Genomic DNA, 12,844 nt, shown 5'->3' with positions numbered 1-12,844 from the left:
GATTCGGATCAGCATAATCCACCTTTACACATTTTCCAATAGGAGATAAATTAAGCTCCGACCATTCCCACCCACTACATCGTTGTAAGTAAGCATATTTATCCGCTCACTTTCGGTAGAAGGAAAAAAGAACACCGGCGTAGTTTCCGTTTACCACACATTAAAGGTGTTTAATTATTCAACAAACATAATTCACTTGTTTTTTTGCGATTGTATGCCTTAATTCAATCGACATCAGCGGACTTAAAATAACTATAGGCATATAAGTTTTGAAACGTTGTAGATATCACTTTTCTTACAAATAAAAAAATCATAAAAAACCTCACCATGTTACTTACTGTTTGAGGTTTAACATTTTACAAGGAAGTAAAAATTTATTTAAAAGACTATATTCAACGACAAATAAATCTTACTGAGGGGGTTCCAATTTGCATAGAAATTAGTAACTTTGACAGTTAAGTTGCTACCTTACCACTTTCAAATTTTCAAGTCAACATCTGATAGAGATTATAATACGACTTAATACTAATACAGACCAAATTCTGGCTGTTGTCTTTCCTAATAGTAGCATTAACTTTTACATTAGTAACCTTAATTCTAGCGTATGACTTGACAAGAATTTTTTTAACAATAGTAAAATAAAACCAAAGTTGTCTGTACCCTTTCGTACATAACTTTTTTTTTATTTCTATCATACTGTATAGATATATTTTCCATTTTTAACCATTTTGTCCCAATAATAATATTTAAATCCAAAGGTATGTATGTTGATTATCAATTTATGTATACCTTGTTTATTTTATCTCTTAAAAGCCATCACTTTACAAAACCTAATAAATATTCTTTGTACTATTCATGTACATAAAATTGTTCTCTGCAAGTCTAGGTAAAGATTTTGACAGCATGTACACACAGATTTAAGAGCTGTTATTGATACAGTACAATGCATAAAAGAAGACATTAACCTAAGTATATACATACATAAATCTAAATCACATCCTATGACTCAAAATATCTCCCAATGGAGATAAACAGAGATGCAAGGATACACTGAATATTTATTTCAATATTATAATGGGACAAATTCTCATGTGTATGGTTATACAGCATTATTATCGATAATAAAATTTAAATAAATCCGTGGTTAAACACTTGTTAAAACATTTGGGTTTTCTACAACCCAATATAGAAAAAGGCACAGACTTACTGTTCAGTTCTCTTTATTCGTGTTGCCAAAAGTGACTTCCATGTATCGCATTCTAGTACTCTTTGCTGAATGTAAAAAATAACATGCGTAGGAGTAGTACCGTTGTAACGCTTGAAGGCATACTTGTCATTGAAAAAAAGTGGTTTGTGTCGATATATATAGGAAACATTTTCTTATGTTTATTCACCAACTTTCGATTTCGCAAATTATTATGTTTATTATGCTCATTATCAAAATAAACGTTGTTAAATTGTTACATTATATCTTAACCAAGTTTGTATTACTTGAAATCTTGTACTAGAATACGTTTAAGCAATATATATATATATATATCTTCAAAGTCAATTGTAATGCAGTTGATGCATTTGAAATTTATAACAGCTTTATATAACTTGAAATATGTTTGTACCAGTAACATTTTCAACGCCATGATGCACAACATTGAACGTGTTGTATACGTTCTATCGTTCACATTTCTACATGTCGCAAATTTGAAGTTTTACATTTCTATATACAGTTTGCATGTTAACAGCTTCCATTTAAATAAATCGAGATAATCATAACGCTTAATACCATTGCAGTATGTAACTCTTGGATCAACAATTAGATTTTTACTAAATATAAATCTGTTTAGTAGAACCGAAGTATGGATTGTCAAGTTTCAAAGGCTGGATTTTTGGCAACGAATAGCCTCCATACATTTCTTGCTCACCCACTTGTCCCGAAGGAAGGCAAAAATACCTTCACCCAATGAAAAGTACTTTTTATATTGAAACATTTGCATACGAATTCAAAGAAAAGTAAAAGGGAAAGAAATAGAATGAACTTGTATCATAGTTCGTGGATTTTTCTGTTAAAAATTTGTCAGAGTTAAATCGTATACTTATACATGCATAGTGCGTTAACTGGAGTGCAGATATTAGATACCCGCACTTCAGAGGATTTCCATTGATTGGTTCATTTTTGCTGGGGGTTTACTTATTGTGACGGCAGTGAAAGGGAAAGCGAAAGAAGTATCATATTCAGATGCTCGTTCATGGCTTACTTTTTTCTGGGGTTTCATATTGTGACAAAGGGGAACGTGTTTATATGTTTTGACTATGATACAAAAGAGAATGAATATCAAAACACTCGGCAGTCTGATTAATACTCGGGGGCTACGCCCCCTCGTACAAATCAGATAGCCTCGTGTTTCAATGCCCTTATCGTACTTTACTATGTATAATTTCTGTTGTTTATCTATTACAATTATCGTATAAAATTACCCCACCCACTTTCACAAACTAAAAACCCTACAGATTAAATGATTTCCTTACACTTTTACAATACAAACATCATATTAATGGAATAACAAATACAATTTTAGATACAAAGTACTGTTTTAACTTTAACTTTGTACATTTATTTAGAAAATCAAATTTGAAAAATATGCAAAAATTGGAATTTTTTCTTGATCTTTTTTTAAAAATATATTTTAGATAAAATCTTTTAAAATGTTTAGTTTTATTTAGATTAACATATAATTTGATTATTTCTGATATGTTTAAACACTTGTTTATCATAAAAAAAATATTTTTTCAACAAATTATACTATAAAAATGATAATAGTTTTGCAAAAATCGAGGGCCCAAGGACCCATTTTAGTTTTGGAAAGGATAAAAAGGGGAATTTTGTAAATTTTAAATTTTTTAAAAGGAGAAATTATAATTTTTGTTGTTTTTTTTATATTTAAAAAAAAGGGAAAATGAAAAATAATTACGTCAAATGAAATGGCGGTAATCTTGTAAATGGCGGCCATCTTGAATGAGCAGAGATATTTTAAGACCCACTTCAATTTTGAAATCTACATGGTCTAAAGGTCATTTCCTAAAAGTTTCATGTTTGTATTACCATTTGCACTATTTTTTTCAATGTTCCGCCAAACTTAGGTAAAATTATATAAATATACGAAATAAGGCGTTAAAGTATATATTAAACGACCGTCACAAAAAATTGTCGTTTTAAAACGAATTGAATAACAATTGCCATCGTTTCAAATCGGAAACGAAAGAAACAGTTTTCCGGTCGTAATATTAACTGTTGCATAATTTGTCAGAGCAATAACATATCACAACACCGTATTTGCACAGTTTTGTCATGTGCTCAGAGTGACTTCCCATCCAGAAAATCAAATCGAAAGTGAAGTCGGAACGAGCGAAAATATGACAGGCAGCTATACAGACCGGATAAATCGAATGATGAAATCGTGCGTGGAATTGAGTTTGAGTTAAATGTCATCGTTTGTAGTCGGAAAAAAAATCGTGAAACATAGTGGACTAAAGATGACTAAAACATACTTCAGGAAAACCGAGCCTTTCATTGCTGATGGTTTAGACTTGTATAATCTGATGCTTAATAAAATACATGTAGTACCACACTAATTAAGACCCTCCGACAAAAAAGGAATAATAATAATAATAATTTAAAAATTCCTAGATCTCTAAAAAAACTTATTGAATTTGAAATAGGGTAGTGTAAAAACTAATTGCTGAAGAAATCAAGAATTTTTAAACAAAATTCAACCGGAATATGACGTTTTGAAAGTTGCTCACAGAAATGTGTTATGAACAATATTAAAATATAAGACAAAGCTTCTTTTATGGCAAATTCACTTGCATAGTCATACCCCAGAGCAGACCGCAATTTGTCCCCACAAAATACAAAAACAAAACACATACAACCTTTTTTTAAAAAAACACCGTGTTAAGAAACTGAATACATCATAACGTACATTTTTGAAATTTTATAAAGAGTTTTTATTTTGAGGAAACAAAAAAAACCCCTCGGTCTCAATTTCAAGAAATTTTAAAAGAGAGACCACTTTTTAAAGACCACTTTTTGGCAGCCTTATAGTTCTTTAAACAAAGCGAATGAAAAAAATAAGGGAGGCTAGAGAAAACCTTGGGGACAAAAAAGAAGGCAAATCAATTAACTGTCCAGTTTTTCCTTTGCCAGAAAGACAATCCCTTAAGTTTCTCCCTTTAACAAAAAATGCAGCTTACATTTGTTTTTTTTTTGGTTTTTAGTCAAACGTTTGAGAAATTTAGAATAAAGGTAATTTACTTCTTAATTCGATTTCAAGATTATCAATTTTCTTTGGTTTTCCGGGCCTATTTTTTGGAAACCATTTTTAACATAAAATTTTTTTGGGTTTTAAAGGGGTTTAAATGGGAATAAAAATAAAAATAAGCATGAACTGGATTTTGTGCTTTGTAAGTTCTTTAAAATTTTAAACATGTTTAACTTTTTTTACAGGATTTTTTTTTTGGGGATTTTTGAAGAAACAAATGGGGAAAAAAAAAAGAGGGGACAATGAATGTAAAGAACTTTTTTATATGGAATTTTCAATTTTTTCATCCCTTAAAGGGGAGAGCATATAGTCTAGCCTTGTGATCCTTCCCTTTAAAATGTTTGGTTGACTTTTTGTGCATACATAGTACAAAAGGGGGCTAAATGTTTTGGGTTTTAAAACTCCATTTTCCCTTTTATTTTTTTTGGGATTAAAAAAAGTTCAGGCTGAAAAAGGGGAAGGGCTTATAATAAATATCAAAAAAAAATCTATCGGAAAAAACCTCAGTAAAAACATCCGTCCGTCCATCAAGGATAAATTGAAAAATATTGAACGAATTTAAATTGAAAAGAGATAAGAGAAGGAAAAAGTATTGGTTAAGAACCAATATTCTACATTGCCTAAATATTTAATGAGATCTCTTAATAATGTTTAATAATGCATGCTGCACTTTTTATCTATTGCCTAATGCTTTCCATGTTAAGTAAAAACATACCTTAGAAGATTTTACATTTACCGTAATGATATAATGTAATTTAAGTTAAGTTAATGTCACTAGTGTAACAAATATAATATCTTGTTATTGACTCGATAATGTCTCACATGGTAAGTACTTTTATATGTCCTTTTGGTTCGAATTATTGGTCACTCTCATTTTGGTCAAGGTAAACTGAGATAACAAATAGTTGGTGTTTCAAGTTAATACTAAGATCACGGTCAAGGTCACCGGTGCTTAAAGGTAATTTTGAAACTTTTGCTTACAATGCCTCCGTTTATTGACTGATATCTTAAATATTTATTTGGCAAACTTTTGGTGAAGTAAGCCTTTATCGATGGCTTCCGCTTTTGAAAGGTAGATGCTTTGGGCAATCATTTTGTTAGAGTAGCAATGTTTATCTATGTGGCAATAAGTATTGTTTTAGATACTGTGAGAAAATGGCAGAAAGTTTTTATAGATAAAAATGATAGCATGTCTGAATTTTAAAGGGAATTTCAGAAGTCGAAAAATGCTTTAAACTTACATTCATTTGTAAATTCCAAGCAAGAGCTTCGTTTTTATTTATACATCGATCCGCAGGAAACGTTATTATCTATTTTATAGGATGGTGTTTGATAATAAACAACACGAAATATAAATACCCTGCTTCAGACAGAGATGGATCGGATAAAGATGAAGGTAGATAATGAACTTATAATTATTATTTTCAAAATAATGCTTTGACATTTAGATTAGAGTTAAGACTTTTTTCCTATCAATTTGCTACACTATGCTTTTTAATATTACGTTTGCTATTTTTAAATTAGCATAACTAGGTTAGTTATTGAAAGTGTCAATATTTAATAGAAATCAATTTAAAACGTGTAGAAGTGATGTAACAAGGATTTTATACATCAGTCAGCACACAACAATCTTTAGACGAAGACTCAGCTGCCGATCCTATTTTGAACTTGCAGCTGTGTACACAATTTTGTTATTTATCCATTCATTTCACAACATCACACTAGACATTTTTATTATTTCGAGTACAATTAGGATTGAATATAGATATTTTGAAAACGAAACTGAATTTACACAATTGGATCGAATAATGATTTTTATTTTAATCTTACATGGTGTAAACACTTTCGGTTAATTGATTACATTTCGAAGGTGTGATCTGAAAAAAACTTTATCATACACTACGAGTAACTTATTTTACTATTTCAGAACGTCTGGTTAAAGTATTCTCTAGACTAAAATTCAATGTAGATTCAGTAAAGGATACAAGTGGAACAGAGATGTATTCAATTTTGAAGAAATATGCTGAAATGGATCACACTCAGATGGATTGCTTTGTCTGCTGTATCTTATCGCATGGAAAAAAAGATGAAGTTGTTTGTTGCGACAATGAGTGTGTTAACATTGAAAACATTACTAGCTATTTTCGAGCGACAGATTGCAGAAGTCTTGCAGGAAAACCAAAAATATTTTTCTTTCAAGCGTGTCAGGGGAGTAAACGTATGGGTGGTGAGTTTTTGATCATTAACAATAGTTTAGTTAATGCTCGATATATCATACCAAATATAAACACTTCTTTCAAATTATCAACATAATGTTAAAACATCGACAAATTATTCAAATAAGCTATAACAGATCTTAATTAACGGCAGCTTATATGATTTAAAATTATATTTTTCGATGACTTTATATATTTCTTTTTATTAAGGACGTGAATAAATCGTTAAAATCTTTTCTAGGGAACAAATGATAAAGCATATAACTTACCATGTTGAATTTTTGTGTTATTTGATTTGATTTTATCCTTTATGAGATGCTCTAAAAACTGTATTCGGACTAACAAAGTGTTCTGTTTGTATTCAATACGATATAAATACATTATCATAAATGTTAAAGTACGTTGCAAACTTCAATAATGTATAGTTTGTGATTTTGAGCTCTTCCTTCATTGCCAACTGGTATACAAACTATCCAGCTATATTTTGTTTAAGATTAATTTATTTGTATAAACTGGGTTGGGTTTAAGTTCAACATAGTTTCCCTTTTACTTATAATATTTCCTCAAAGAACATGAAAGGTAAAGAGTTCAATTTGAAATGTATGTTGACCATCATAGGCAGGTAAGTCTTATAAGCAGTTTTGCAGAAAAATACCCTGTAACAAATAATACCATGTATTAAGTTTTTTGTCATATTATTAGTAACAGTTATACAAATGAATTTCGTTTGACACATACACAGGAGTTATTTTATAATATTTCAATATTAAATTTATAGTTTCCTGCTTGTGCAAAATTTCCTTTGACGAGAGACGTTGTAACTCTGTCATAATTCTTATTATTATTGAAGGCAGTGTTTCTGAAATATTGTATCAAATATTGTTATAATAACTAGGTTTGAATCTACATACCCAAATATCCTCACTCATTATGTATATTATATCAACTCATCTTATTTTCATTTCTAATCAAGCATCCCCTTGCACATTAACCCTTTGTTCTGACCAAACAAATTATTTTATAAGGGTGGCAAACAGACGGCGGTCATGATTGTGACAGTGAAAGGACGTTTAAAGAAGGATCGATTCCAGATGAAGCTGATTTTCTTCTCGGTTTTTCTACAACTTCTGGATACGTGTCTTTCAGACAGGGTGGAAAAGGATCGGTCTACATTCAAACGCTGTGCGAACAATTACAAAATCATGCACACCAGTAAGCACTAACGTTTAATAAATGTTGATTTACTAGTTATATTAGCTATTCCTCTTTCATTTAAAACTGAAAAGATTAAAGTTAGATATATATAGACTTATATACACAATTTCATCCAACCATTTGTCCGTTTTTTCATTTCTTCTTCCTTACCTATCTACCACCCTTCAATGCTTCCTCAATCAGCGCAACGTTAAAGATTAAATGTTAAGTACTGTTAAAATGCAATTATACTTCCGTAACAGAAACAAAACATAATGGATCAACAAAGATATGTTTCTTTTGGATATAAACCATTCAACATGATTTTATATAATTTGTGTACTATGTTTTTAGTCATCAATACTAGTTTTATTCACTGATTGCATTATAAATACATTGTCAACATCTGTGAGAAAGGCAATATAATTTCAACTTGGCCTCTAAGTCTTAGTCAATGTTTGTTCTTTCGACAACTATCCCTTTTTTGTCTCCCCGTGGATAAACTTCCGAAAAATATTATGAAAATGTCAGTACTAACATTTGGATCTTGTCATTACTTTAATTTTAAAATCGGGTGTTCTAATCAGATGCAGGTTGCGAGTGTGACCTATTATAAGACATCTTTTCGTAACAAAAAGGCAAGGCCATTGCAACTCAGTTTATTTTTATTGCCCAATTATATTGCGTTAAACTGTCCATTTCACAGGAGCACTGCTTTATCTACATATAAATCTTGTTTCTAATTACAAGCAACCTTCGGTATTGCGATGTCATGTAAAAGTATTTTACGGTCATTGTTTCCTCTTGTATTCATAATTATGTGTAGTTGTATTTTAAATACAGATATCATTCATTATGTTGGTCAATACATGTATACTTTGGTAATTAGGTTATAGAAATTGTGAAAATATGTTCACATTAAAAATACAGAAACCTGGTCAAATTTGCGCATAGGTATTTCTTACTGCTTACGTAATTTATCGTAGTAGACCAATAACTGATAATACGAGCGGTCATTTTTATAATTTGCAGACACTTAAATTTCTAAGCTTTTCACTTCTTATTTTTAAGTAATTTGACAGAGACACTTAACCTACCATATTTTATTTGTATTTCGTATACATAAAGGATGTAATCAATGATAATTTAGCCTCTTTATCCTTTTAACCATGTTTAATTTCTCCCCATTGTCTTTATTAAACAATTTATAAAATTTAACGAATTATAAACAAAATAGTTAATACCCCGCGTCAACAAATCCTATTAAAAATCGTGAGAGAAGACAAACCATCGGTCGATTAATAACTATTTTGATAACAACTTTTAACATATCAATTGTGTATTGTTTGCTTTACTCCTTTAATGCTTCCATTAGATTATTATTTTTTAAGTATCAATGACTACCCCGGAAGTAATATAAAAAACAAATATATATATTTATTCAAGTTTTTCTTTTGAAATGATTAGATCAGTGAAAGGACTATTAGTAGTGAACAATGCTCTCACCATTTAGGATTGTTTTGACTTACTATATATTAAGTGAATCTAAAGACATCTAAAATGACATTTTATGAAACGCAGCCCAGATTTATTTAATAAAATACAAAAGTCATTTATTGATATAGAGAAATTTAATTGTAAAACGTAGATAGCTTTCACACCATCTATAACAAACGGAAGTAATAGTTGGTGTATATCAGATGAAAAAATAGCAGTGAGTTTGTAACCATTTTTCATAAATGTAGTAAAACTTAAACAAGGTTGTTTTTAAATTCCTTACGACACTCTTATTCACGTTTAATTATTGCAATTGTAAACAAATAGTTCATCTATATGGGAAATGTGTACTTGTTTTGGAAATTGAAACAATTTAACGAAAATAAAAATGAAAGCTTTTGAGAGTCCTAGGCATGATAGGCATTCAAGAACTATGATTTGAAATACAGGCTTTCAACGGCCAAAGATGTCAAATATTCCCTTCAGCGCTCTGCTACAATACGTAAAAAGGAAACTTTTCAGTTTTTATCTTATTACGTTATGCGATAATATGTATGTTTTTTTTTTATTTGTCCTTTACATTTGTAACTTTTCTTCGGCATATATTGTCTGTTTCTTATATTTATAATTTACAGGTACGACCTTTTAACAATAATGACAGAAGTGCATAGAAAGGTTGCCAAGGAAGTCATTCAGGAAAATACAAAAACAGACCATCATAAACAAATGCCTGCTACACTTAATCGGCTAAGAAAACAATTTTATTTTAATGTAAAACAACTCAAAGATTGATGAAATAGATAAGGAGAACCTTACGCTGAACGATAGTCAAGACGATTTGTTTGCTGTGTCAGTTTACCTATTTTTGTGTATTCAATAGTTTATCAGTCTCGTCGATCATGCGCTCGTTTCTTGACAAATTTGATTCCTTTTAAATGTAAACTTTGATGTTATGTATTTTTGTGGTGTTGTTATTTTAGTGACAAAAGACTCGCGGAAAATAGTATGGCTCAAATAAACATGTCAGAGACAAAAGATTATATATATATATGTTAACACTTTTCATAGACTGTTGATAGTGAACAGATCCATTTGTATTCGTGCACAGTAGATCAATATTTCAAAATCAAAGTTTGGGTAAACTTAAAGTAGTTTTGTTATTAGGTATTTGTGTCATTTTTTATTATCTTAATGAAATAATTGATTTGAAAATAATTGGCCAAACATTTGTCACTTTATGATTTTCTTGACATTGAACTTAATGCTTCACGAATTCACGATTTCAACCTCATGAATTCACAATTTCAACCTCATGGATTCACGATTATAATTTCACGAATTCAACGTTGTGATTTCACGATTTGAACTTCACGAATTCACGATTACAACCCAATGAATTCACAATTTCAATTTCACGAATTCACGATTTCAACTTGACGAACTCATGAATTCAACTTCGCGAATTCACGATTTCACTTTGACGAACTCATGACTGCAACTTAAAAAAATCACGATTTCAACTTCATAAATTCAACTTCGCGAATTCATGATTTCAACTTCACGGAATGCATGGAAAACATTTTGGCAATTTAAAGCAGCATAGGTACAAAAGAAATAATCAAACAAGAACTCGATGCCGTCTTAATTTCTTTATTTATGTTAATATATTTAAAACGATTCTATTTAACCAAATTTTGTCTTCTGCAGATTCTTAATTCTGTTTATCAAATTTTAGTCTTCTATATTGAATACACATTTTGCATTTCCTTTTGATCTCTTCAAATCCCGGGGTATAAAATAACTCTATCTCTGGTGTCTTTAATCCGTCACGTTGATCTCTTTAGAAAACTGAAGCTTCACATGTTCTGTTCTTGAAATAACTTTGCTCAGGTTTTACATATATCGTATGCAGAGTAGCATTTTGGTCTTATGTGTTAAATGTATATCATATATCTCAAGTTAGAATAATAAGGGGCATTTTGTACATATACCTAAGAAAACACATGTATGTCAACCTGTGCTTATCTACGTGGATGATATGTTCATAAGTTATAGAACTTATTCAACTTACTTTCTTTGATTAAGAATGTCCCTTCGTGATCCGTGAGGGACGTGAATGGCCTTCCGATGACATTTCTTTATTATAATTTTCAGTCCAGTCGAAATATGTGTGATGCTCATAATTTTAAATCTCTTCCGTTTCGTTTTCGCCCTAAGGTTAACTACATCATGCTAAATCTATTTCAGATCTTCCTAGGAGGATAGGGATATCAGTATTATCTATCATGTTGACACGCCCGGCAAGCTGTCGCTCCACTTCAAAATTGTGATGTACGGTAAAAGGAGCGAACGGCATTTCCGAGATAGAGCGGAAGGCCGATTTAAACGGATAATTGTAAGTGTTGTTTATGTTTTTGTCTTGTTATTAATTTAAGTTGTAAGTTTTCGAAAAACGGAAAATGTAGTAAAAGCTTCAGAAGTTAAAATAAACAAGATAAAGTCAGAGGCTCGCATAATATGATTTTATTCAACTTGTTCAATAAAGTTAGTATTAAACTACACTCATTCAATATCCTCTATATATTTTTTTCGCTTCAAATTTTAGTACGTCTTTTTTAACTTTGAAAGATTTTATTTATAGACATTCGTAGTCTATACTCTTTATACCAACTTAATGTCGCCTTGCGCCCAAACAACCTTTGGCTCCACTACTTTCGAAAAAATCGATATACAAATTTAAGAAATCCACCAAGAATAGTTTATTTTGCACGGAAGACTAGCTCTTGTTACGGGTTACTATTGTTGTATTTTTTTTTTCAAAAAGATCCTAAGTGTAGAGCGTTTTCATGGTTTGAAGTTTAATATTTAACAAATTGTCGTTCACTTCGTCAGGGGGGGAAAGTTCTCCCAGGCTTGATATAATTTTCTTTTCGTAACAGCGTAGATCATTGGAAGCCTAAATCAATCCTACACGGATCTACATTTTCCGTTATTCGAAAAAACGCAACTTAAATGAATAACAAGACAAAAACATAAACAACACTTACAATTATCCGTTTAAATCGGCCTTCCGCTCTATCTCCGAAATGCCGTTCGCTCGTTTTACAGTACACCATAATTTGAAGAGGAGCGACTTTTTGCCGGGTGTGGTTGACTTATACTTAAATTCAAACACCTTGTTGATTGTCTATATTTCACGTCAATTCAGATAGGAACTGTCCCTGTTCAAAACCAAGGAAACATAAAGTTCTTAAATGTTTTTTTTTCGTTTATACATGCTTTATTGTGTTGTTTTGTGTTTGGTTGTTTTTGTTTTATTTTTTGTTTGTTTTGTTTTGTTTAAAATCACTCATGTCAGACATAAAAGTCTTGTTCATATTTTTAACCAATTGTATTTAGAAGAATGATTCATAATTAGTTTCATTTTCATCTGTCTAAATTATATGACTTTGTTGTTTTTTTTTAGTCATTTTTTTGTTTGTTTAGATATAAAAAACTGATTTATGTGTATTTTTATGAATATATTTGTAACATAAAATGTAAAAATAAATGTATTCAGAATGACCTATCGGTATGTTAAGCCTGCTAAACTATGAATAAAATTGATGTTTTATATCCCCA

General features: G+C 30.4%; 1 protein-coding gene across 1 annotated transcript in view; it reads left to right on the top strand.

The window, feature by feature from the left end:
* Window positions 1-11,555, top strand: part of LOC132731347 (caspase-3-like) — a 33,121-nt gene extending 21,566 nt beyond the window's left edge. Inside the window, exons 4-6 of the mRNA XM_060717514.1 lie at window positions 6,244-6,543; window positions 7,558-7,744; window positions 9,859-11,555. Coding sequence (XP_060573497.1) covers window positions 6,244-6,543; window positions 7,558-7,744; window positions 9,859-10,015 — 644 coding nt within the window. The 3' untranslated portion in view covers window positions 10,016-11,555. The remainder of the gene's footprint in view (window positions 1-6,243; window positions 6,544-7,557; window positions 7,745-9,858) is intronic.
* The last annotated feature ends 1,289 nt before the right edge of the window (window positions 11,556-12,844 follow it).

The sequence above is a fragment of the Ruditapes philippinarum genome, unplaced genomic scaffold (assembly GCF_026571515.1).
Source record: "Ruditapes philippinarum isolate M1 unplaced genomic scaffold, ASM2657151v2 ctg7353_1_1_1_1, whole genome shotgun sequence".
NCBI lineage: Eukaryota > Metazoa > Mollusca > Bivalvia > Venerida > Veneridae > Ruditapes > Ruditapes philippinarum.
Note: the sequence above shows the minus strand (reverse complement) of the source record. Positions and strands in the feature narration are given on the sequence as shown.